Raw genomic sequence first — 26,467 nt, 5'->3', positions numbered from 1 at the left:
TTTTTCTCCTGCCAACTTCGTTCTACAATCATATTAATTGAAACCGCCTGTACTTTTCAAATTCAGCAATTACTTGCCTCAAGATTATACTTTTTGGATCCAAGGGTAAATAAGGCTGCAGCAATGAAAAGTTGTGAGCTATCCTTGTACTTTAAAATAATTTTTGAACAGTGAGCAGTAAGGCAGCTGCAGATAGTATTCAATGATGCTTTGTGTTCCATCCAGATCTGACAATAAATTCAGAAAAACAGAAAACGCTAAAAAAAAACTATACCATTTAAGTCAGCATTTCCTGATTTTGCTCCAGATTTCCAGCATCCTTAATATTTTGATTTTGAATGAATGCCTTAGTGGGGAGGGGAAGGGGGAATGATAGTCTTAATGGGGCCATGAATATAAAAGATAAAGGTGAGGGTGTGCATGAACAGATTGAAAGCTGTTAGAACTGTTATTATTGATTGTAAGTACATACAATATATCCATCCTTCTAGTGACACCCAGTGACTAAACTCCCATTTGGCACTCCACTAATGCACTCAATTCCATTATGCTATTCCTTAATTGTGGAATAAAAGGGCAAAATATTTTTGAAATGCTGCAGGTTTATGGTTTTCACAAAATTTGGATTAAATATTAGAATATCATGTAATAAAGCAGAGACACTAGAGACCGCAGTTGCTGGAATCTGAAACCAGATTCCAGATGAAAGATGTTGACTGTCCATTTCCCTCCATCACTGCTGCCTGACTCAGTAATCTTCCAGTGCTTTTTGTATTGTTGTGTAATAAAGAAGAATTTTTTACTTCTCTGGCATCCTTGAAATAATGAATTCTGCATTATTTCACATGCCACTTTTGTTGTCATAAATTGGTATAGCCTTCACCTTATGAGCATTTGCTTGTTCTAGTTTTAGAGGCACTTAATGTAATTTCAGCCGGCAACTTAAAAAACAATATATTAAACTTTTTAAATAAATGAATCATAAGAAAATACTCATTTCATCAGTTTTGCATGAATAACCCTGAAATAAGCATTTTCTTAAATTTACACCTGAACAATTCAGTACTTTTGTTCACAGAAGAACTGCTGTGCACTCCCAGAGGATCTGAGGAACTTTTACCTAATGACTGATGGCTTTTTGTTGACCTGGAATATCAAGTTTGATCGTAAGACTATTGTGTCATTTTTCTTTTTCCATTCTGCTGTTCAATCTTCCATGGCATTGCACAAGAGCGATTTATACTAGTTCGGTGAAGTGTGATTAGACACTGGGCTCATTGTATTAGATTGTAAAGAAATAAATCTTATATCATAAATTGTCTTCTTTTTATCAATTATTTTGCTTGCATTTAAAGTGAAAACCTCTGATGCAATCTTGTCCTATTAAAATTATATTTTCTTAAAATGTGATACATTTTAGTGTTTCAATAAACAAAAGAGTGTAGCTATAATTTGAGAAATTTGTGAAGGCTATTTCACTTGGAACATAATTTAAAACAGAAAAGATTTTTAATGAAAGGTTAAGAATTTTAATAATGCTTTATGAAGTGGTAAAAATTGCATATCCTGTTATTTAAAAGCTTCCTAAAAATAATCCATCTTGATCCATCTCAAGTCTGAGAAGGATTTGACCCCATAGTGTTAAAAACCGGAATGAGTATCACACAGGGTTTGTTAGTTCAGCTCTCATCTGAGATGCAAGTTGAAAACCAACCAAATATTAAGGATTGAAAGACATACTTGTCACTTGCATTGTTCAATATGAAGTGAGGCCAGATAAACTAAACCCTATTACCCAACAATTTTTTTTTATTATTATTCATTTGTGGGATGTGGGCGTCGCCAGCTAAACCAGCATTTATTGCTCATCCCTAGTTGCCCTGGAGAAGGTGAAGATGAGCTGCCTTCTTGAACCACTGCAGTCCCTGAGGTGTAGGTACACCCACAGTGCTGTTAGGGAGGGAATTCCATGATTTTGACCCAGCAACAATGAACGAACGGCGATGTGTTTCCGAGTCGGGATGGTCAGTGACTTGGAGGGGGATTTCCAAGTGATGGTGCTCCCAGGTATCTGCTGTTCTTGTCCTTCTTGTCCTTCTAGTAGTCGTGGGTCTGGAAGGTGCTGCCTTAGGAACTTTGGTGTGTTGTTGCAGTGCAACTTGTAGATAGTACACACTGCTGCAACTGTTCGTCGGTGGTGGAGGGATTGGATGCTTGTGGAAGGGGAAACAATCAAGTGGACTGCCTTGTACTGAATGGCGTCAAGCAACTTGAGTGTTGATGGAGCTGAACTCATCCAGGCGAGTGTCAAGTATTCCATTACACTCCTGACCTGAGCCTTATAGATGGTGGACAGTCTCTGGGGAGTCAAGAGGTGAGTTACACACCACAAGATTCTTAGCTTCTGACCTGTTCAGGTAGCCACAGTGTTTATATGGCTGGACCAGCTCAGTTTTCTGTCAGTGGTAACCCCCAGGATGTTGATAGTGGGGGATTCATTGATGGTGATATCACTGAATGTCAAGGGACGATGGTTAGAACCTCTCTTGTTGGAGATGGTCAATGCCTGGCACTTGCATAGCTCGAATGTTACTTGCTACTTGTCAGCCCAAGCCTAGATATTGTCCAGGTTCTGTTACATTTGGGTATGAACTGCTTCACTATCTGAGGAGTCATGAATGGTGCAGAACATAGTGCAATCATCTGCAAACATCCCCACTTCTGACATGATGTAAAGAAGGTCGTTGATGAAGCAGCTAAAGATAGTTGGTTCCCTGTGGACACTTCTCTTTGGAACTCCTGCAGTGATGTCCTGAGGATGAGGTGATTGACCTCCAACCATCACAACCTCTCCCCACCTTATTGAGTATCAGATGGCAACCTTGCCATTTCTTTTGGCATTTGACTCTTTTATTTTTTATGACTCTTGAGTTGCTAGCTCAACGCTCAACCCAGCACAATGGAAAGTGTGGAAGGAACCAGCCAGGACTGCTCGCCTCGAAGTCCGGTGCAGATGCTTCTACACCACCAGCCGGATAACAGACACTTCACAATACTATAAAATGCCTTTAAGTAGAATTAACTATGCTACATAATACAAATATAATAAAGTGTATTTATAAAACTGGCCAAATGCCATGGAGGAAGAGAAGATGTTGGCACGATGGCAGCGTGCGCAGCCACTTCGGTGATGATGTCTGTAATCTGTCACATAGGGGACCGTGCACAATTCTGATTTGATGGAGACAGACATGAGAGTACGGAGGATCATCTGGAAAACTTCTGAAATGCCTGCTTCGCTGCAACTGCCATTGTGTGGTAACCGGAATCTCCGGAGCAGAAGGCCCTGAATCCTCGGCTTTGCTTGTTTCAGTGGCCGGGGCTAGGTCGAAGGTGCTCGGGAGGCTGTATCGGAGGGCCTGGTCGGAGGCTCAAAGTTTTCGGACGGAGGGACTCAGTGTCGGCTGTGGTCAGCTGCTTCCAAGGCATCGGCAAGTTGACGGTGCCTGGAGATTTATGGCAGGGAGTTTCTCCCTTTTTTGCTGCCGCTATCGGGGAATCAGGAGTCGATCGAGTCGGGGACTTTGAGACTTTTTTTTTACCGTGCCCATGGTTTGTTCTTCATCAAACTATGGTATTGCTTTGCACTGCTGTAACTATATGTTATAATTATGTGGTTCTGTCAGTGTTAGTCTTTGGTTTGTCCTGTTTTCTGTGATATCACTCCGGAGAAACATTGTATCATTTTTTAATGCATGTATGCATTTCTAAATGACAATAAAAGAGGACTGAGTGTTCTCATAATCTAAAAATGCTAACCTTCAGTTCTCTCTCCTACTCAGTGATGGCGAAGGCCAAAAATGGGAGTATCCTGAAATTCAATCTATTTCTTCTTTGTCTGTTCCTCACCTGCACTGAAACATTTTTACATTATGTTGCTGACTTCTGTATTTTTAATATAATATTTTAAAATTTAATTTGACTGAAGAAAAATATTTTATTGATTATGCAGTGCAGGATAGGCCCTTCCAGTCCTTCGAGCCTCGCCACCCAATAATCCCCCAATTTAATCCTCGCCTAATGACAGGACAATTTACAATGACCAATTAACCTACCAACCAGTCTTTGGACTGTGGGAGGAAACCAGAGCACCCAGAAGAAACCCACGCCAACGAGGGGAGAATGCACAAGCTCGTTCCAGGCTGTGGCAGGAATTGGACCCGGGTCACCTGATCTATAAAACATAGCGCTCACCACTACACCATCGTGACAGCCTGGCGCTTGTATCTTTTTCCATTCTTTTACGTTATTTTCTCCTCTGTGGTGTCTTTCTCTTTCTGTTGGGACTAGGGTACAAACAAGAATTGTGGGAGGTTCAGCTTAGTGGAAGAGAAGAAGAGATGAATACCGCAGAGGCAGATAAAAGGCAGATCTCAATCTTAACAGTTCAGGAGCTCATGTTTACTGGAGGTGAGGTCAGAATTGTCAGCTGATTTCAAGAAAACAGGTCATCTTTACTTTCCATGATCTCAAACTTCTGGGTAATTATGACAACTAAAGACAGATCAGGTCTGGTACTTGGCTAAAACAGGTGTCTTACTGCATAGACTTAAAAATGTAGGTCAGAAACTGGAATAACAAGTCAGATTAAGTAAAGGTTATACTGGTGATGAAGATTTCAATGATGCAGAAGTATGAGAGCATCTCTATGATTGGCTTGTATCTTCTTCCATGCTAAATTATTATTGTGGATTGGGCCAATGTGTTTTTATTCTTTTTTTTTAAACCTTTTTAAGCAATTTCACCCTATTTCTGAGTCGACGTTCCCTCCCTCTATAACGACCTCCAGCAGGGCCAACATTAGTTTCTTCACGTATCCAGCCGATGCCAATTTTCGTTTGAGCCACATGTTTCGGAAATCACCCTACTTTCCATTTCCTTTTAGATCCAGCCAAAACTTGAATTTTTAATTAAGCCTTTCAATATATTGTACACTTAGTTGTGGTTGTTCCTCTCCCCACCTTGTTGCACATCAGGCGGCAACCTTGCCATTTCTTTTAGCAAATGTCTTTTTCTTTTACAAGGCTGAGTTGATAGCTCAGCGCTCAACCCAGCACAGTGGAAAGTGTGGAAGGAACCAGCCAGGACCACTCACCTCGAAGTCCGGTGCAGATGCTACTGCGCCACCAGCCAGCTAAAATGCCTTTCAGAAGCATTAACTATGCCACATAAATACAACTTTCGTAATCTTTCTGGCCTCAATTTCGCAACTTGTATAAACTGTCTGCTCTGTTCATGTAACAACTAATTATGACTATATTTTACAATTAATCCATTGCCTGTGAAATGGTTGGGATAGAATGTCCTGATGCTAGATACTCTGTATCAAATTTCCTTACTGTAAGTCCATCAATTCTTTCTCTTAATCAAAATCCTGCATTATTTAGATTGACGTTTTGATGAAAGGGAAAACAGAACTAATTCTCTGCCCAACAATGGATGGCCGTAGATCTGCCTGACTGCTTAATGAAGTTGGCAAAACTACTGACCATTCTTGTTTTCCATATTAATCTGCTAATGCCAATAATATGAAAAATAGCTATGAATTGCTTAAGAATATCAACAAATACAATGATTACTTTGTAATTTTAGTGTTGCTAGCTTTTTTTCAAAGAGGCATGAATCTAGTATTTTCATTTTTCCACGATGGTGTAAGTAGATTATAAAGCTGGTACTATTGAAGCCTGTTGCACCACATGATAAATTGTCTAAGTGATTTTTGTTTTATCTGATTTAATAAAACTTTCTTTCACAGGTAGCAACGTACAATTGGGAAGAATGGTAATCAACAACATTTCAGCACTCTGTCGACTGGGCACTTCATCCTTTTACAGTTTGCCAAATGCACCCACTTTAGCTGATTTAGAAAGTGATACAGATGATGAAGGTACTGTCGTGTCAAAATTTCAGGGGTGTGCGGGAGGAGGTGCTGCATGGGTACTGTCCCAGCACAGGTAACTTGCTGCACTCATGGAATGGCAAATTGTTTCTATTGAAGCCCCACACCCAGGGTGATTAATTTTCACTGTTAATATTCTCAAGCATGTAGACACACTTGTATCTTTATTTTAGAAAACATTTTTTAAATAAAGAATCTTTTTAGCATGTTATACACCAAAAGAAAACACAGAGTTCAAAAGTTTAAAGCAAATTTATTATCAAAGCACACAGATGTGTACAACCCTGAAATTCATTTTCTTGTGGGTAAATATGAAGAAAGACAATAGAATCAATGGAAAAACTGCACTCAACAAAGACGGACAAACAACCAGTGTGCAAAAGACAACAAACTGTGCAAATACAAAAAAGAGAAAAGAAAACAAAATAAGTATAGTAATAAATAAGCAATAGATATCGAGAACATGAGTTGTAGAGTCCTTGAAAATGAGTCAATAGGTTGTGGAATCAGTTCAGTGTTGGGGTGAGTGTAGTTGAATTAAGTTATTCCCTTTGGGATAACTCCACTGCTGTCATCAGGAAGAAGGTACAGGAGCTACAGGAGCCTCAAGTCCCACACCACCAGGTTCAGGAACAGTTATTAACCATCAGGCTCTTGAACCAAAGGATATAATTTTACTCACCCCAGCAATGAACTGATCCCACAACCTATGGATTCACTTTTAAGGACTCTACAACTCATGTTCTTGATACTTATTGTTTATTTATTATTATTATTTCTTTTTGTATTTGCACGGGTTGTTGACATTTATGTACTTGGCTAATAAATTTACTTAGCGCTTCAGTTCAAGAGCCTGATGGTTGAGGGGAACTAACTATTCCTGAACCTAGGCTCCTGTACCTCCTTCCTAATGGCGGCAGCAAGAAGAGAGCATGTTGTGGATGGTGAGGGTTCTTGATGATGGATGCTGCTTTCCTGCGACAGTGCTCTTTGTAGAGGTGTTCAATGGTGGGGGCAGCTTTTCCCATGATAGAAAGAAATGCAATGTCACTTTCAAATTGCATACCAAATTATCTTTTAAAAGCTTGCCATTTATTTTGTGAGAGATTGTAGTGCTACACCGGGTTTCATCTGTTGTATGTTTCCTAGACTGAGAACTGGGAAGCGATTTCCTGTCATTTTTTTTTGATTCCATGGATGGTCTACCTGTGTAACACAAAAATATTTGGTCAGCTGGAAGATGCAAACCTAGATAAACAACAGTGGTTGAAACTCATTGGGTAAAGTGACTAGCAAGAAAATACCAGAATAACTCTGGTCTCCGAATTATAGGAAAGATGTCAACAAAATTGAGAGACTACAGAGAAGATTTACTAGAATGTTACCTGGGTTTCATCTCCTAAGTGACGGAGAAAGGTTGAACAAGTTGGGTCTTTATTCTTTGGAGCGTAGAAGGTTGAGGGGGGACTTGATAGAGGTATTTAAAATTATGAGGGGGATGGATAGCGTTGACATGGGCGTTTTCCATTGAGAGTGGCGGAGATTCAAACAAGAGGACATGAGTTGAGAGTTAAAGGGCAAAAGTTTAGGGGTAACATGAGGGGGAGCTTCTTTACTCAGAGAATGGTAGCTGTGTGGAACGAGCTTCCAGCAGAAGTGGTTGAGGCAGGTTCGATGTTGTCATTTAAAGTTAAATTGGATAGCTATATGGACAGGAAAGGAATGGAGGGTTATGGGCTGAGTGCAAGTCGGTGGGACTAGGTGAGAGTAAGAGTTCAGCACAGACTAGAAGGGCTGAGATGGCCTGTTTTCGTGCTGTAATTGTTATTTGGTTATATGTTATATATAATTAAGCTTTGACCAAATTGTATGGGTATAGAATGTATAAGCGATACAAATCAAGGATATCAGAAAGTCTTTGTCAAATGGCATTAGTAAATCAATCATTCGCTTAGAATTTTTCCCAGAATTTAATGAGTTATCTATTACTATATGATTATACTGTAATAAATGTATTTAACAAATCATCTGAATTAATATCCTGTACTGCAAAAGAGCATGTTTTGAGTCTTAAATAGACATTTGCATTACTAATCCAACATCATAATCAGTATCATGTTGTCATATCCATTACATTATCTCTTGCTAAAGCACTTAGTTTGCCCATGCTGCTGTATGATAAGAACATAAGACATATGAGCAGAATTAGGCCATTCGGACTGTCGAGTCTACTTCGCCGTTCAATCATGGCTGATTTTAGTTTCCGTCTCAACTCCAATCTATAACCCTTCTCCCCGTAGACTATGACGCCCATACTAATCAAGATCCTATCAACCTCTGCTTTAAATGCACCCAATGACTTGGCCTCCACAGCCGTCTGTGGCAATGAATTTCACGGATTCACCATCCTTTAGCTAAAGAATTTCCTCCTCCTCTGTTCTAAGGTGGCATCCTTGTATTCTGATATGACGCCCTATGGTCCTAGACTCCCCCCCCCTCCACTATTCAAAACATCCTTTTCATTCATACAAAGTGATAGCTCCACTCATTTAAGCATCTCATCTTCCTGATGTTGCTCTTGACTTCCTTATTAAATCAACATCCATCATCAGAGACCCCTACCACCCAGGACACGTTCTCTTCCCACTGCTATTTGTCTATTGGCACAATAGGTCTACAGCAGACACGATCTCATTGGCTCTTCACATGCCCTTTGATCACCTGGACAATAGAAATACGTATGTCAGGATGCTGTTTATTGACTAAAGTTCAGCTTTTAACACAATCATTCCTACAGTTCTGATTGAAAAGCTCCAGAACCTGCAGCTTTGTATCTCCCTCTGCAACTGAATCCTCGACTTCCTAATTGGAGGACCACAATCTGTGTGGCTCAGAAATAACATCTCCACCTTGGTGACCATCAACAGTGGCTTTCTCAGGGATGTGTGCTTAGTCTACTGCTCTGCTCTCTACACCCATGACTGTGTGGCTAGGCACAGCTCAAATGCCATCTATATGTTTGCTATTGGTACAACCATTGTTGGCAGAATTTCAGCTGGTGACGAGAGGGTGTACAGGAGCAAGATATATCAGCTTGTTCAGTGGTGTCACAGTAACAACCTGGTACTCAACATCAGACCAAAGAACTGATTGGACTTCAGAAAGGTTAAGATGAAGGAACACACGCCAGTTTTCATAGAGGGATCAGAAGTGGAAGGAGTGAGCAATTTCAAGATCCTGGGTGTCTTTCTCTGAGGATCTAACTCGGGCCCAACATATCGACATAGCTACAAAGAAGGCATGACAGCAGCTATATTTCATTAAGAGTTTGAGGAGATTTGCTATGTCTCCAAAACGCTCTAAAATTTCTACACATGTACCGCGGAGAGCATTCAAAGTATGCTGCAGAGAGTTGTAAATTTAGTTAGCTCCATCATGGGCATGATCCTCCGTAGTATCCTGGCCATCTTCAAACAGTGATGCCTCAAACAGGCAGCATTCATCATTAAGGATCCCCATCACCCAGGTCATGCCTTGTTCTCATTGCTGCTATCAGGAAGGAGGTGAAGGCACACACTCAATGATTCAGGGGCAGCTTCTTCCCATCTGCTGTCCAATTTCCGAATAGACATTGAACCCATGGGTACTACCTCACTACTTTTTTTTAAATTCCTATTTTTGCACTACTTATTTAAGTATTTATACACCCGTACCACCAGGTTCAGGAACTGTTATTACCCCTCAACCATCAGGCTCTTGAACCAAAGGGGATAACTTCACTCAGTTTCCATCACTGAATACTTTGAAATATTCTTCCCCACAATCTATGGACTCACTTTCAACTACTCTTGATCTCATGTTCTCGATGTTCATTGCTTATTTATTTATATTATTACTTCTTTCTTTTTGTATTTGCACTGTTAATTATCTTTTGCACACTGATTGAACAACTTAGTGCGGTCTTTCATTGATTCTGCTATGGTTATTATTCTATTTTGAATTTATTGAGTGTACCCACAAGAAAATGAATCTAAAGGCTGTATACGATAACATATATGTACTTCGATAATAAGTTTACTTTGCATTAATTAGCTTTTATAATCAGTTTCATAAACCTCAGAAAAGAGGTCCTTAATCCCACCATGTCTCTGCCAGCTGTTAAACTATGATTCTATATTATTCATGTTTTCTAGCACATGTTCCATAGATTTATATTATAGGTGCTCATCTAAAAGTATCTTAAGTCTTTTGACAGTCTCTCTGGGCAGAATGTTCTGGATCTGGGGTGGCACTGTAGCATAGTGACTTTTGTAATGCTACTAAGCATCAGTGACCCAGGTTCAATTCTGCCACTGTCTGTATGGACTTCGTATGTTCTCCCGTAACTGCATGGGTTTCCTCTGGGTGCTCCAGTTATTTAGTTAGTAAGTCATTTGGTCATATGGCTGTAATTGACAGCAAGGGCTTGTTAGATCAGAAGGGCTTGTTACTGCACTGTATCCCTTCTTAAAAAAAAAATAAAATCCCAACTACCATAATGGATGCATTGGTCATGATCTTTCAAGAATCACTTGATTCTGGCGTGGCCCCGGAGGGGAAGATTACAAATGTCACTCCACTCTTTAAGAAAGGAGGAAGGCAGAAGAATGGAAATTATAGGCCAGTTAGCCTCATCTCAGAGGTTAGGAAAATGTTGGAGTCTATTATTAAGGATGAGGTTTTGGGGTACTTGGAGGCTAATGATAAAATAAGTCAAAGTCAGCGTGGTTTCTGTAAAGTGAAATCTTGCTTGACAAATCTGTTAGAACTCTTCAAAGAAATAACAAAGCAGGGTGGACAAAGAATAGACAGTGGATGTAATTTACTTGGATTTTCAGAAGGCATTTGATAAGGTCCCTCACATGAGGCTGCTTAACAAGATAAAATCCTATGGTATTACAGGAAATATACTGGCATGGATAGGGGAATGGCTGACAGGCAGGAGGCAGCAAGTGGGAATAAAGGAGGCCTTTTCTGGTTGGCTGCCATTGACTGGTGTTCCTCTGGGGTCAGTGTTGGGACCACTACTTTTCACATTGTTAATGATTTGGATGATGGAATTGATGGCTTTCTGGATAATATGAAGATAGGTGGTGGGTAGGTATTGTTGAAGAAGCAATGCAATTGCAGCAGGACTTGGACAAATTGGAAGAACAGGCAAAAAAGTGGCAGATGGAATACAGAGTTGGGAAATGTATTCATGAGGATGATTGCGGGAATGAAGCAGTTAACATCTGAGGAGCGTTTGGCAGCTTTGGGCCTATACTCATGGAAATTTAGAAGAGTTGTATGGGGATCTCATTGAAACCTACCAAATGTCGAAAAGACTAGATAACGTAGATGTGGAGAGGATGTTTCCTCTGGTGGGGGTATCCAGAACTTGAGGGCACAGCCTCAAAATTGAGAGGCGACCTTTTAGAGAAGTAAGGAGGAATTTTTTTTTAAATCTTAAGAGTGGTGAATATGTGGAATGCTCTGCAACAGGCTGCGGTGGAAGCCAAGTCCATGGGTATATTCAGATTGATAGTTTTCCTGATTGGTTGGGACATCAAGGGATATGGTGAGAGGGCAGGTGTATGGGGTTGAATGGGATCTGGGATCTATCATGACGAAATGGTGGAGCAGACTTGATGGGTTGAATGGCCAAATTCAGCTCCCATGTGTTGTGGGCTTATGTCAACTGTGGCTGGCTTGTGTTGTGTCCTACTGCCTGGCCTGCTGAGTTCCTCCAGCATTTTTTGTGTGTTGCTCAGATTTCCAGCATCTGCAGATTTTCTCTTGTTTGTGCGATAGACAATAGGTGCAGGAGGAGGCCATTCGGCCCTTCAAGCCAGCACTGCCATTCACTGTGATCATGGCTGATCATCCACTATCAGTATCCAGTTCCTGCCTTATCTCCATAACCTTTGATTCCGTGTTTTATACAGTTCTACCATAATCTAGTTGCTATTATAATTGGTGCCATGGCTAATGTAGTTCTGGTCACCCCATATATTATAGATCATCTTTCCCTCAAATTTATTCTCTTGCCAACTGCAAGAAGCCAGTTTGGCAACTGCATATCATGGGATTCAGCTATTCTGGTCACTAATGGTCCTATCATGCATCTTGCATTTGGTATAACTTTTCATATAGACAAGCGTGTCTCCAAATTTTTATTTTATTTAGAAACACGGCGTGGAACAGGCCCCTCTGGCCCAACAAGCCGCACCACCCAGCACCCCACCTATTTGATGTTGGCCTAATCACAGGATATTTATAATGACCTATCAACCTACCTAACCGGTACATCTTTGGAATGTGAGAGGAAACCAAAGCAGCCTGAGGAAACACATGATCACGGGGAGAACTTACAAATTCCTTGCAGTCAGTGCCAGAATTGACCTCTGAACTCCAGAATGCCCCAAACTGTAACAGTGTCGTGCTAAACACTGTGCTACTGTGGCTCCCCAGTTCTGCTTCATTTGCAATAGATGGACATCTGTCTTTCAGAATTGCAGATTGTGTAAGATACAAAATGCGCTGTTTAATCAAATTTACTAACTGGTCACTTTATTTTTTTTTAAATAAGATAAAGAAGAACCTTTCAAGAAACCTCATTTTAATTCACAGTGTCGAATTTTTGAGTTAGACTCTTGTAATGGAAACGGGAAAGTCTGCTTGGTTTACAAAAACATCCAATCAGGTATTTTATCATAATTAAAATGTTATCATTATCTGTGGTTATATCTGTTTGCTTCATTGTAGAAGCAAGTAAAGGTAAAAGGGAAGGTAGGGATCCTTAAATCATCCCTTTATAATTCTAATTCAATAATTCTAAACATATAAATTTCTGTCCAGCTTCTCCTTTCTTTCTTCTTTTATGTCAACAAGTTACAATACCTTAACATAGAACATTCTAGCACACGGCAGATTCTTCGGCCCATGAAGACCTTTTCACCTACTCTAAAATCAATCTAACCCTTCCTTCCTACATAGCCCTCCATTTTTCTGTCATCCATGTGCCTATCTATGTGTTTCTTAAATGCCCCTAATGTATCTGCCTCTACCACCACCCCGGCAGCGCATTCCACCTTTGCTCCAAAGAGAAAAGCCCAACTTGCTCAAGCCATTTTCATAAGACATATCCTCTAGTCCAGGAGATATTCTGGTAAATTTCCTCCACACCCTTTCTAAAGCTTCCACAACCTGTATATAATGGGGGAACCAGAACTGAACACAATATTCCAAGAGTGGTGTACCTAAGGTTTTACTGAGCTGCAACATTACTTCGTGACTCCATTTAACAACTAAGGAAGGCCAACACACCATACACCTTCTTAACCACACTATCAACTTGCATGACAACTGAGTGATCTATGGATGAGAATAGAATCCCAAAACCCCTCTGTTGCTCAACACTGCCAAGAATCCTGCCATTATCCCCGTATTCTTCCTTCAAATTTGACCTTCCACATCACTTAACACTTTTCTAGGTTGAACTCCATCTGCCACTTCTCGGTCTAGCTCTGCACCCTGTCAAGGTGCTGTTGCAACCTGTCCACAACTCCACCAAGCTTCATGGCATCTGCAAACTTACTAACCCACTCTACCACGTCCTCATCCAGGTCATTTATAAAAATCACCAACAGCAGATCCCTGTGGAACACCATTGGTCACCGACCTCCAGGCCGTATACACTCCATCTATTATCACCTGCTGCCTTCTGTGGGCAAGCCAATTCTGTAACCACACTGCCAAGTTTCCCTGGATCCCATCCCTCTTGAGCTTCTGAATGAACCAATCTTGGGGAACCTTATCAAACACCTTATTAAAATCTATATACATATGATACGTCAAAACTTTTGTCCTTGCTGATTATCTGCTGATAGATGTAGTTTCGTGATAGAAATTGCTACAGTTTGGTGAGAAGGTATAGTCCTCCTCCAGAGCCTACAGCATAAAATCATTGTAGTGCAGTGCAGTATTGCATAGCTAGAGTGTCATGTTTCAAGTAATCTGTTAAACCCTTGCATGACCAGGTATGTCTTGGTGCTTGCTGACTAACATAAAAGCTGTTTTCTATAGTTTGAGTGCCCAAACTATATGCATTCCTTGGGTACACTGGAGAAAGAAAATCATAATTCCCTTCTAGTTCTTCTGCCATTTACCTTAAATACATAGCAACACACAAAATGCTGGAAGAACTCAGCAGTTCAGAGAGTATTTAAGGAGGGAAATGAACAGTTGACATTTTCAGGCAGAATCTCTTTATCAGCGTATTTGGCTACGTCGTGTCACAATGAAGGGTTGGGTTCCTCCAATGTTTTGTGTCTGTTGCTCCAGATTTTCAACATTTAAAGTCTCTCTTGTGTCACCTTAAACACATATCTTAAGTTCAAGTTTAATTACCATTCAACCATGCACAAACATAGCCAAACGAAACAGCATTCCTCCAGGGCCAAATTGCAAAACACATTACCAACAGCACAGACACAGTGCACATAGAACATAGTTCAATTAGCACATATGGTTATGATAGCAGGGCAATGTATAGTCACAAAGAAAAAAACTATAGCCCAATGTTCTGAATGGTATGACCTATAGATTGATGGTAAATTGCCCTGGTCCAGCTTGTTCTTCCATCGAATGAACACTGGAGGGCAGCACTGACAGGAGGGGCAGCCCCCACCCCAGTCCAGATTCCAGCACACTTACACCATGGTCTGAGGGCCTAGTCCTTGCCATAACCAGTGCAATGCAGCTCCCTCGCCATCAGTTTCACGAAAGAACCAGTGAATTGGACTTGCAATATAGTGCATTACCAATGTCCAACAGGATCTTGCAATCACAAAAAAAAACTGTCCAGGACAATCACTCGCACTGCATACCACCTCAGCACAACAGTGTGCAGCAAGTCCAGCTTCGTCACTATCGAACAACTCACTGATTGGATAGTTCTTGGTATCCAGCAGTCTTGCGATCATTTTTTTAAAAAAAGACATAGATTTTGAACAATTACACTGGAGTGGCCACTGTGTCTGAGTGTGCCACCATCCCTTCTGTCTCCATGTTATTTACTCCTCCACTCCATTCAGGTTTCTCAGAATCATACAAGCTTGAATTTATCTTAATTAAATTTCCACTCAGTTTCCTATTGCTGCGAAGAAAGTCCTGGTAGACTGGCCGATCTTTCCTTGTGTCTAAGCCTGTCCATCTCCGCCCTAGCAACATCCTTGGAAATCTGTGCATTTTCTGCAGAGCTGTCACCTCTTCGTTGGTTACTGGAATTGCACAGTTCACTAGTTGCAACCTAATTTATTTCTTATCCAAGATAAAAATAGGAAATGCTGGAGGCATTCAGCAGGTCAGGCAACATTTGTGGAATGAGAAACGGAATTACTGTTTACGGTTAACGACCCTTCATTGCACCTGAGAATGAGAGAATCCAAGTTGATTTTAAGTTACAAAAAATGTTGGTCATGTATTGGGTATAGGAGAAATTTACAGTCAGGTTGAAACTGGTGTTACTGTGGAGGTTACCTACTTGTTAGCTTTAATGGGGGCAGTTCGAAGAAAGAAAATGAAACAATTGTTCTGAGATAAAGGTAGATTGACAGTGACAGTACAGACAAAAGAATGATGAGCATAAGGAATTCTGCAGATGCACACAAAATGCTGGAGGAACTGAGCAACTCAACAGCTCGACAAAGAATGTGAAAACGTATGAAATGCATAAGACATAGGAGCAGAAGTAGGCCATTCGGCCCATCAGGTCTGCTCCGCCATTCCATCTTGGTTGATTCATTACCCTTGCTCAATCCTATTCTCCTGCTTTCTCCCCATAACCTTTGACGCCCTGACTAATCAAGAACCTATCAACCTCCGCTTTAAGTATACCCAATGACTTAGCTTCCACAGCCATCTGTAGCAATGAATTCCATCTTCAGGCTAAAGAAATTCCTCCTCATCTCCATTCTAAATAGACATCTTTCTATCCTGAGGCTGTGCCCTCTAGCCCTAGAAATGCAGGCCATTTGCCAGGCCAAAAATCTTACTCTAATGGAGAGAAGAAAACGGTCAATATCGCAGTAGAAGTGGTCGGTTCGGGTAACTCGCTGCATAGGACTGGATCAGAAGTTTTAGAATTTTGACATTGGGGTTGAGTAGGAGAGTTGACTTGAAGTTAAGGGTCAGCCATATCACTGAATAATCAAGTAAACTCCAAAGGATGGAACTGCAATCTTCAGCTACTGTTCTCACTTGCTTAATGTACTTCTAATATAGAGAAAACAAAATGTTTTTTTTTCTAGAGTTTATTTACTTCAGAATTGCTCATAGTTCCAGTTTTGTACTCTGAATGTATTTTATAATATCGCAATTGTTTAAATTTATTCATTGATGTTGTGCATTTCTGAAACATAGTTTCAAAAAACTTTGCTCCATATTCCTTGTCCATTTGACTTGGGTGATTGAGGAAGGCAAATGCAACATTAGCATTCATTTCAAGAGGATTACAATATAAAAACAAGGATGTAATGTTAAAAGTTTTATCAGGCATTGGTGTGGCCTTACTTGGAGTATTATGAGCAGTTTTGGGCCCCTTTCTTTTAAAAAAGAAAAAAAGGAAATGATGACATTGGAGAGGGTTAAAAGGAGATTCACAAAAATGATTCCAGGATTGAAAGGAGCATTTGATGGCTCTGGACCTGTACTCACTGGAATTCAGAAAAATGAAGGGGGATCTCATTAAAACCTATCAAATGTTGAAAGGCCTCAATAGAGTGGATGTGGAGAGGTTGCTTCCTGTGGTGGGGGAGTCTAAGATGAGAGGCCACAGCCTCAGAATAGAGGGACGTCCATTTAGAAGGGTGATGAGGAGGAATTCCTTTAGCCAGAGGGTGGTGTATCTGTGGAATTCATTGCTGCGGGTAGCAGTGGAGGCCAAATCATTGGGTATATTTAAGGCAGAGGTTGATAGATTCTTGATTAGTCACAACATGAAGGGATGCAGGCAGAAAGCAGGACACTGGGGCTAAAAGGGAAATGGATCAGCCATGATGAAATGGCAGAGCAGACTTGATGGGCCAAATCACCCAATTCTGCTCCTACATCTTATGGTCATATTAACAAGAGAATAGCAAATGATTTATTGAAGTGTAAATATTTAAGGGTTGGTACTATCAATAGTTTGGGTATCAGATTCAGAAACTGAAAGCTTTTACAAAGAAAAAAAATCAGATGTCCTGATCATTTATCAATAATCCTTTTTTCTGCAGGAGTTGTATCTTCTAGTGCTGAAATCTGGTTCTTGGATAGAGCACTTTATTGGCATTTTCTAACTGATACATTCACAGCCTACTATCGACTTATGCTCATTTACTTGGGACTACCCCAATGGCAGTATGCATTTACAAAATATGGTGTTACTCCTCAGGCCAAGGTAGGAAGTACTGTTTTTTAATATTCAGTTAAAAAAAAACAGTAGAGTTCATTTTCAAGTGAACAAATAATGCTAGTCCAAAAAGCTATAGTCCATAATGTGCAGATATGATATTTTATTGAACAGTTTTCATAAATTTTAAATCTCACTGCTTTGAAGAGGTTCTTTAACTGTTTGTGGTTCTAACGACCTAAATTAAGTAATTTGAAAATACTTCCCTAAGTTAATTGGAATTTTTTTAGTCTCTGACTTGCATGGAATCAGAATTCTGGTGCATACCCAGAACATCTTGTCAAGAATTGTGAAATCAATCATCCATTTTTGTCAGCATGAAAATATTGTGACATACCTTAAGAAATCACGGCTGTTAATGAATAGAACACGGGCTTTGGCATCTTACCAATGTCTTATTTCAGCTTTTTCTTCAATATTTATTTGTTTGTTCCACAATATTTTGTGGCAAATTGGATATTTCACAACATATATTTACTTTATTTTCAGCAATGGTTCAATATGTACAAACCTATTGTCTACAATACCAATAATGTAGCAGATGATGATGTCACTTTTATTAATAAGCTGGATCCTAACCAAGTCTTTAAGAACAAAAGTAAACTTCAGCCTACAAAGAAAAAATCTGGTGTACAGCTAGCTGGACCTCAGAAGAGTCAAACCAGTTTGGTCACAAACAAGAATGTACCTCAAGTGGGAAGTACTACAAAAAAAATGACTCCTTAATTTTTATCCTGTCCTCTGGAGCAATTTGGATGCAGACATTTTGTTCTGTTTTGTCACCTGAGCTGTTCTGCTTACGCTGTTGTCATTAACAAAAAGGAAAAATCAAATAGGTGAAGATAAAGAATATTGTATTAATCGGACTTCCTACAAGTACAGAAAAGGTGGTGTTTTAGTGTTGTTATCATGTACATCACGATACAAATGCATGATTTACAACATCACCAAAGATATAATGATGAAGGAACAGTATTTATGTAAATAATTACCAGGCTCCAATTGCTTTAAGTTTATTCATATTTTACACCTGAGTTTGAAATGTAAATGATGTTAAGTAAGTGCAATCTGTAGTGTTATGTTTTTCTTATTCCCCATCAGATTTCAGTTGGTTCTGAAGCTACACTACATTTTATTAATACAATAAATAATCCAGTATAAAATTATTGATGTCATCCCAGAATGTGTGCAATTAACAACCAAAAATAATTTTCATATGGAGATTATTTATTGAAGTTTGCCCCTTTGTTATAGTTCTGGTCATTTCCTTTTTGATGATAGAAATAACGTAGGTTTCACGGATGTGCCCACAGACAAATCATTTTATGTGACAACACAGCCTTAAAGCAGCTGAAGGTTAATCTTTCAGTTAAAATATGTATTTCATCTAAACAAAATGGATATTTATAAGAACAATGAGCAGTAGTTTACTTGTACAACATCTTAGCTGTAACATTCATTTTTCTAAATAATTATTGGAAAAATTGTTAAGCAATTGAAGAATAGAATCTTTCTTCGCTCCCTTCATTAACTCACTTAATTGAATGCCTGAAAACTAAAAGAAGCTTTTTCAACAGGAACATTTTTGTTTTCAGTTCTGTGCTTCTTGGTAGTATTTTGTTGCCTTTACTATGCTTTAAAATAATCTAGTCAAATTTTAATTACTGATGTACAGTACTTCAGTTATCTGAAGTGGTTCTTGATATCTGAATCAGAATTTCAAATATTAAGGGAATAAAATTGGATGGGGATAGCATGGGAATGTGGCGCTGAGGTAATCATATTGAATAGCAGAAGGGTCGAACAGGTTTCTCCTCTTTCTATTTGTATTTCCATGAAATTTCAGATTTAATCAGCCTATTTTTAATTATCTCTTTTGGTTTACATAAGGCCAAACCTCAATAAGTTCCTGACATGCTTCATACTTCTCTTACATTGATCTAATTAAAATCAATTAATTCATGGGCCCTCCATTACTTATTTAGCTATTTGAGGATATTGAATGCTGCAGTTCACAAACTGTTTTCTATTTCCTTATAAATGATAATTGAAGATTCAGGTTATTATTTGTGCTCATCACACGATGCTGGAAAATTGATGCCAAAGTGACTCTTCTATTTACTCCAACTCTTGAGGATACTGTTAATCAGACATCTTTTTTGCTCAACTTACTGCTAGATTCATGTTAGTAGACTGCTGTGTGCTTTTGGTAACATTCAAAGTTTAGTTTTGATATACCATATCTTCAGTCATGACAGAATACTATCAATAGCTACCTGGCCAAAACAAAAGTCTCTGATAGTAACTGTTACAAAATGCTGGATGAACTCAACAGGTAGGCAGCATCTATGGTAATAAATAAACAGTCAGTGTTTCGGGCTAAGACTCTTTATTAGTCTCCAAGAATATAAGGAGAGACTGTCTCAGAATATATTAATATTGTTTTAATTTGTATGTTTTCTACCTGCCATGAATGCAAAATATTATTATTTAGATTCAATTGCTTTATAGAGATTTCTTGTTAGAGATTACCAGTCCTCAGCATAATGTAAATGTTTTCCCATATCCTAATTGAACTTCCACTTGCTTAGTAAAGTGCCAAAAAGATGGTATGCTATTTGCACTGTTTTTTCTAAATTGCACTGTAAATTCGCTTCAATCTTATTCCATCAACAAACACTCTACTGAGATGTCTCTACTAATTAACTTTCTTGGAAGGGGTTCAAATCAATCACTTTACTGAAAATATTGTTTTCTATCAGTTGCATGTTAAGTCAGTGAGGACTCTTGTGTTAAGCTCCACTTAATAGGTGTTAACAATTAAACAAACTATTTATAAAGGATACAAATATAATTGGCTCATAGCCAGTCATTTTAGATGGTCATTTTCTGCACTATAATATTGCATGGCTTGGTGTTTTAATTAACTACCAAACTGCAGTATGTTATACTATTGTTAGATTACATAGCTTTTTGGCTGCCTTAATTCTTTGAGTGCTAGTATCATTACACACTGTAGAAGTAAAGTGAAGTTATCAACACAAGAAATCATGTATGTCATTACAGTAAATCAGTGTAAGAAATACAAAATATTTCCTTCCCTTGCAAAATAGTCATATTGATTATTTTTTGCCTTCAGAAAGCATAAAACAACATAATTGAAGAAACTTGGCCAAAACTATACACCCATATGGGGAAAATTGAGATGGTTGTATACAGTTTGAGACATAAGGAAAACTTTCACCCAAAAAATAAAGGCAGCTTTTTTCATCATTCTTATTTTCTTGAATAAAATATGAATGTCACTTCTTAGTGGGTATTTTGTGCTCAGCAAAGATTGAGAAGTTCATTACATAATGCATAAAATTTATGGAATAGGCATTCTTAAAAGAATAAGACAACACCGATGAAATTTACAACTTTTTTTTGCATGTATAACTAACTAGTTATCAAAGGTCAGGAAAAATTCTTGTGTCAGATTGGGGCCAATGAAAGGTGGAAGTTATTTTAATGTTATGTATCAATTGTCAAGCCTTGTGGTTATCCCCTACAGTTTGTGCTTACACTACTCATAAGAAAATTCCATGGTTAAAATCACGAGAAGCCGTTTGTTTTGACAAGTGTTCATTGCCAATAGCAGATTGCTTACATAAACTTGTGATATTTTGTTATGAATTCCTGATAAGAAAATGTTTCTGCCAAAAACACGTAGGAGTTAAATTAATATTGTTAATAGTGTGGGTAGAAGAGGGAGAGAATTTAGCATTATGTTAATATTTGTTTTCATGATAATTTCTATCTATGCAGGCACAATGTGCACAACTATGCAGATTGGTGTATAAATAAAATTAAATTACACTTCAAAATATAGTCCATTATTTGTGATCTTATTTTTAAATGAATTTTTTGATGTATTCAACACAGTATGATGATACAGGTGTGCCAACCAACACAAAAAAAAGTTTTGTGACTTAAAAGTAAGATTAAGTCTAATATTGACATCTATTTTTATTTTACACTCCTAAGGGGTAGCGAGATATCAGAATGTGGTTTATCATCACTGGTATGTGTCGTGAAATTTGTTAACTTAGCAGCAGCTGTTCAATGCAATACATAATATAGAAGAAAAAAAGTAAAAATAAATATATCAATCAATTACACCATAAGTATATTGAATAAATTAAAAATTGTGCAAAAACAAATAATATAATCAAAAAAGTGAGGTAGTGTTCATGAGTTCAATGTCCATTTAGGAATCAGATGGCAGAGGGGAAGAAGCTATTCCTGAATCGCTGAGTGTGTGTGTTCAGGCTTCTGTATCTCCTACCTGACGGTAACAGTGAGAAAAGGACATGCCCTGGGTGCTGGAGTCCTTAATAATGGATGCTGCCTTTCTGAGACACCACTCCTTGAAGATGTCCTGGGTACTTTGTAGGTTAATACCCAAGTTGTGTGCATGCATCTGGTTCTGCAGCGTCCAGTGTGGTTCATGAGAGCAATGTGACACACACAGACACTTCCACATTTGGGGCATGAACTGTTTGAGGAGGTGGGTGAATGGATAGCTTGTGAATCACTATGCCTTTTCCACTGTTCATGCTGGGCTTCTACATCTTCCTGACAAATGAATTGGAGGTTCTCCAGGCCATTCTGAATGTTGGAAAGTTCCTCCAGCATTTTGTGTGTGTTGCTGCTGCGGCTTCATTTTGAGCTATCATGAGCAAGAGATTCGAAGTCAAAGTAAAATTTATTATCAGAGTACGTACATGTCACCATATGCAACGCTGGGCATACTCAGCAAATCTATAGAACAGTAACTTAAACAGGATCAATGAACAACAAACTCTGCAAATGCAAATATAAATAAATACAACAAATAACAAGTATGAAATAACAACAAAAAGAGTCCTTAAAGCCTGACCATCGGTTGTGGGAACACCAGAAATAGAATGAGTGCAGTCATCCCCTTCTGTTCAAGAGCCTGATGGTTGAGAGGGTAGTAATTGTTCTTGAACCTGGTGGTGTGAATTCTGAGGCTCTTGTACCTTCTACCTGATGGCAACAGTGAGAAAAGAGCATGGCCTGGGTGGTGAGGAGCTTTGATGATGTTTGGTGGGAATGTTACACTTTCTCACAGAAGCTTTGAGAAATCCTTGAATCAAATCATCAGCCTATCTGGTAATCTCTTGAAACTGTGTTATTTTAAGGTGTTTTGTGAGCATGATGTGGTGCAGCCATCCATGCTGATTTTGCATTATTAGAGCATCCATATTTGCCAGGTAGAAGATGCTGATGTTGTCCTCCCAGTGGATTTGGAAGACTTAGCAGCCACATTAAAAGTGGTATCTCTCCAGTGTTTTGAGGTATCTGCCATGGGTAGTTCATGACTCAGAGACACATAGGACAATGATGATCACTGCAGCCCAGTAGATCACTGAATCCATGAATGATCTGATGTCTTTGATCTTTCAATATTTTTCTCACATTTAGCCAAAGAGTTTGCTGGCACATTGAAAGTGAAGGTGCATTTAATCATTAATCTGAAGAAGAAGAACACCCTTAACTCAGAGTGGAGTCATCGGGATGCCGTTATGACGGCATTTTTTTTAGCAGGCTTTCTTGTTTTTACGAGACCGAGTTGCTAGCTCGACGCTCAACCCAGCACAGATGGAAAGCGTGCAAGGGAACCGGCTGGATTCGAACTCGGGAGCCTTGGCTCTGAAGTCCAGCGCTGATGCCACTACGCCACCAGCCGGCCGAATCATTAATCTGAGCCTTTGCTAAAGTGTCCATATTTACCAAGCCCTCATGAACCGTTATTGTCAGAAGTTGTTGCTGCACAGCAGGGTCAATAGAATCAGGTCTATTGTCAATACTTTAGTATATATATGGACAAGTACAATGAAAAGCTTCTGTGCGACAGCATCATAGACACATGACATCTAATGCACAACATTCACAAGAGAAACAGATTATACAAGAAATACCACATTTACAGTAAAACAAAAGACAAAGTCCATTGTAGTGCAAGATGATTATAGTGTTTCTAAACAATTAGTGATTACTATGGTGCAAATCAGTTCAAAAACCAAATGGTTGAAGGGAAGTATTGTTCTGAGGGATTTAAGACTGTTTTGATTATGTTAAGTGCAAGGCCAGTTCTCTCAAACATTTCAAATAAATAATTCCACAAAGATCTGGAGTTCAGTGTAGATACCCAGACATCATCTGCCTATTGCAGCTCAATGTCTAAACCTGAAATATCTTTGGTTCTAGAATGGAGATGATGTAGGCGGAAGAGTTTCACATTATTTCTGTAGATTAGCTCCAGTCCAGTGAGGTATTTGTTGGAGCTGAGGTGCAGTGTTGCAGTAAGGATGACGGAGGAAAATATCTGGCAAATACATGGTCTGCATGTGTCTGCTGTGGACCTGTGATTTATGAACAGGGTTTGTGTGCCATCCTTAGCAAGCGTAAGATAGAGATGTATTTTTCTGGGCATTCAAACTTAATCTAGATGATCCACTGTACCTTTCAGTCAAAAGAGGCCCTGAACAGTGTTTGATACCACTATCTGCATTTCTCATAGAGTTAATTCATGGGGAGGATTACGTCCATTTTGCCTCTAGATTGAAGGAAACCACACTACAATTCAGGGAAACACACACAGAATGCTGGAGGATCTCAGCAATTCAGGGAGTAGCTCTTCCCTGCCTTTGACCTTCTCTGTAGCCGACACCAGGGAGAACATTGTGTATTGCCGTAATGAGATTTGCCTGCTTTCTTGAGGGTGGCCTCATTTACAACAGATCTGAGGTCCATTTACAAGTCTTCCTCTTTTCAGGTACTAGAAATAAAGTTTTGAATGTAATTCCTCTTTGCAATTTTTAGAACTTCAGCAGGGATACCATCTGTTCTCAAGGCTTACTTGCTTTTCAGTTGAATTGTGACATTTTCTCTTCAGCTTCAGTGATGATGAGGTTAGACTGAAAAGTTAGCCATGGATTGGAATCAATGGTGCTTGTGTTATGGGCAGTCACAGCTGAGGATTTCTTTGAAGTGTTCTTTCTATTGGCAGTTGATTGCATCTCTATCCTTAAGTTTCTCTCATTATTGATGCTTGGGAGAGTGAGTCCTTGAATGTTTGGGTCATAAATGACCTTTACACAAGTGAAGAATCTGCATACATCTTCATAATAAGTTAGATGTTGAAGTTCTGGAGCTACTTTCACTGCTAAGTGTCTTTTAAGTCAGGGGTTGCTTGTTGAACCTAGGCTATGTTCCTGAAGCACTTTTCACTTGAGATATGATGGAGTTGGCAATGTGAAGAACACCACATATTTGCATTTTTATTAGATACTTTTAAATCAGTTTTGCAATCAGGGCATCTTCAGCAGAGACAGCATGTATTATTCCTAATTGCCCTTGAGAAAGTTATTGAGAAGGTTCTCCCACATAGTCAAAGAGAAGGAGTTTTAGGATTTAGACATAGCAATGACAAGGAGTGAGCAGCTATATATCTCAAAGTCAGTATGGTGTGTAACTTCCGTGAACCTGTACCCTTGTCCTTGCTGGTTGAGAGCAAGGGCTTGGGAGGTGTTGGCAGAGTAGCCTTGGCATGTAACTGCAGTAAATTTTGTAGACACTCCAGCCACTGTCTGTTAGTGACATTGTAAATTAATGTTAGTGTCACTGAAAGAAATTGGGCTGTTTTTCGTGGATGTTGTCAAGCTTCATGCAAGTTGCTGGCACTGCACTCATCCAAGCAAGAGGAGATTACTTCATGTGGAAGTGAGCTTTCTTTGCAGGATTCCTCAGACTTTCAACATTGACTTTCTTTTCACAAGAAAAGATTGTGGAAGAGCTTGCAATGATTATGAAGGATTGCTTGAGCGATCCTTCCAAAATTTCACCGAGATGATAGTTTAATTTCACAAGTGCCAGTGCCTGGATCAAGTAAAATCTATGATATCTTGTGCTTGACTCTCTGACAGCACATTGTTGTTTATAACACACTATGCTCCAGGCATTTTAAAGATTAGCTTTATTTATCACATGTACATTGAAACAAACAGTGAACATAACATAAGAACATAAGAAATAGGAGCAGGAGGAGGCCATCTGCACCCTGCCCCATTCAGTGGCTCCACCATTCAATAAGATCATGGTTGATCTGGCCACGGGCACATCTCCACCTACCTGCCTTTTCCCCATGACCCTTACTTCCCTTACTATGCAAAAATCCAACTTTGTCCGAAATATATTTACTGAGGTAGCCTCCACTGCTTCATTGGGCAGAGAATTCCACAGATTCATCACCCTCTGGGAAAAGCAGTTCCTCCTCATCTCCAGCCTAAATCTACTCCCCCCAAACCTTGAAACTATGTCCCCTAGTTCTAGTCTCACCTATCAGTGGGAACAACTTTACTGCCTCTATCTTATCTATCCCTTTCATAATTTGATATGTCGTGTGTTGTTTGCGTCAATGACCAACGCAGATTGAGGATGTGCTGAGGACAGCCTGCAAGTATCGCCAACCTGTACGTCTTTGGAATATGGGAGGAAGCCAGAGCACTAGGAGGACACCCACACAATCATGGGAAGAAGGTACAAATCCTTTATTAATGGCAGAAATTGAACCCATTCATTGGTGCTGCAAAGCGTACTTTGCTTGTGCCACTTTGTCAGAATGAAGACTCTCTCTGTTGGAGTTGGCTTTCTCCACTCCCTTCTTGCAAGATGATTGTGTCTTTTCTAATCTTTGCATGGAAGTTGTTAAGGAGGATCAGTTTGTCTCTTTATAGACCATTGCCAATGTTTTCTTTCAGGATTGGAATAGAAGTTCTTTGGGGCGGGGTGCATTTGCGAATGACCATAAAATGCTGGTTCTCTGTTAATTGAACTGAAAGGTCATGAGATTTTCAATTATCCCATAAGGGGAGCGGCAGATGTACCAGACTAGCTCATTCTTGTAGGCAAAGCTCACCATAAGAAGAAGTTGTGCCTCTTCCAGAAGATGTATCCATCCCGGCCAC

General features: G+C 39.3%; 2 protein-coding genes across 3 annotated transcripts in view; one reads left to right on the top strand and one right to left on the bottom strand.

The window, feature by feature from the left end:
* The window catches only part of tpgs2 (tubulin polyglutamylase complex subunit 2), a 40,384-nt gene extending 19,131 nt beyond the window's left edge, over window positions 1-21,253 (top strand). The window contains exons 3-7 of one of the 2 annotated variants that reach the window (XM_063042062.1): window positions 1,079-1,166; window positions 5,816-5,947; window positions 12,570-12,683; window positions 17,257-17,420; window positions 17,922-21,253. In XM_063042062.1, coding sequence (XP_062898132.1) covers window positions 1,079-1,166; window positions 5,816-5,947; window positions 12,570-12,683; window positions 17,257-17,420; window positions 17,922-18,158 — 735 coding nt within the window. In that variant the 3' untranslated portion in view covers window positions 18,159-21,253. The remainder of the gene's footprint in view (window positions 1-1,078; window positions 1,167-5,815; window positions 5,948-12,569; window positions 12,684-17,256; window positions 17,421-17,921) is intronic. The other variant, XM_063042063.1, reaches the window with a different exon arrangement.
* nol6 (nucleolar protein 6 (RNA-associated)) overlaps window positions 1-26,467 on the bottom strand; it is a 342,540-nt gene that overhangs the window by 60,025 nt on the left and 256,048 nt on the right. The gene's annotated exons all lie outside the window — the stretch shown is intronic.

Source organism: Mobula hypostoma, chromosome 3, assembly GCF_963921235.1.
Source record: "Mobula hypostoma chromosome 3, sMobHyp1.1, whole genome shotgun sequence".
Lineage (NCBI taxonomy): Eukaryota > Metazoa > Chordata > Chondrichthyes > Myliobatiformes > Myliobatidae > Mobula > Mobula hypostoma.
The sequence above is the reverse complement of the archived record's forward strand: the minus strand, read 5'-3'. Positions and strand labels throughout refer to the sequence as shown.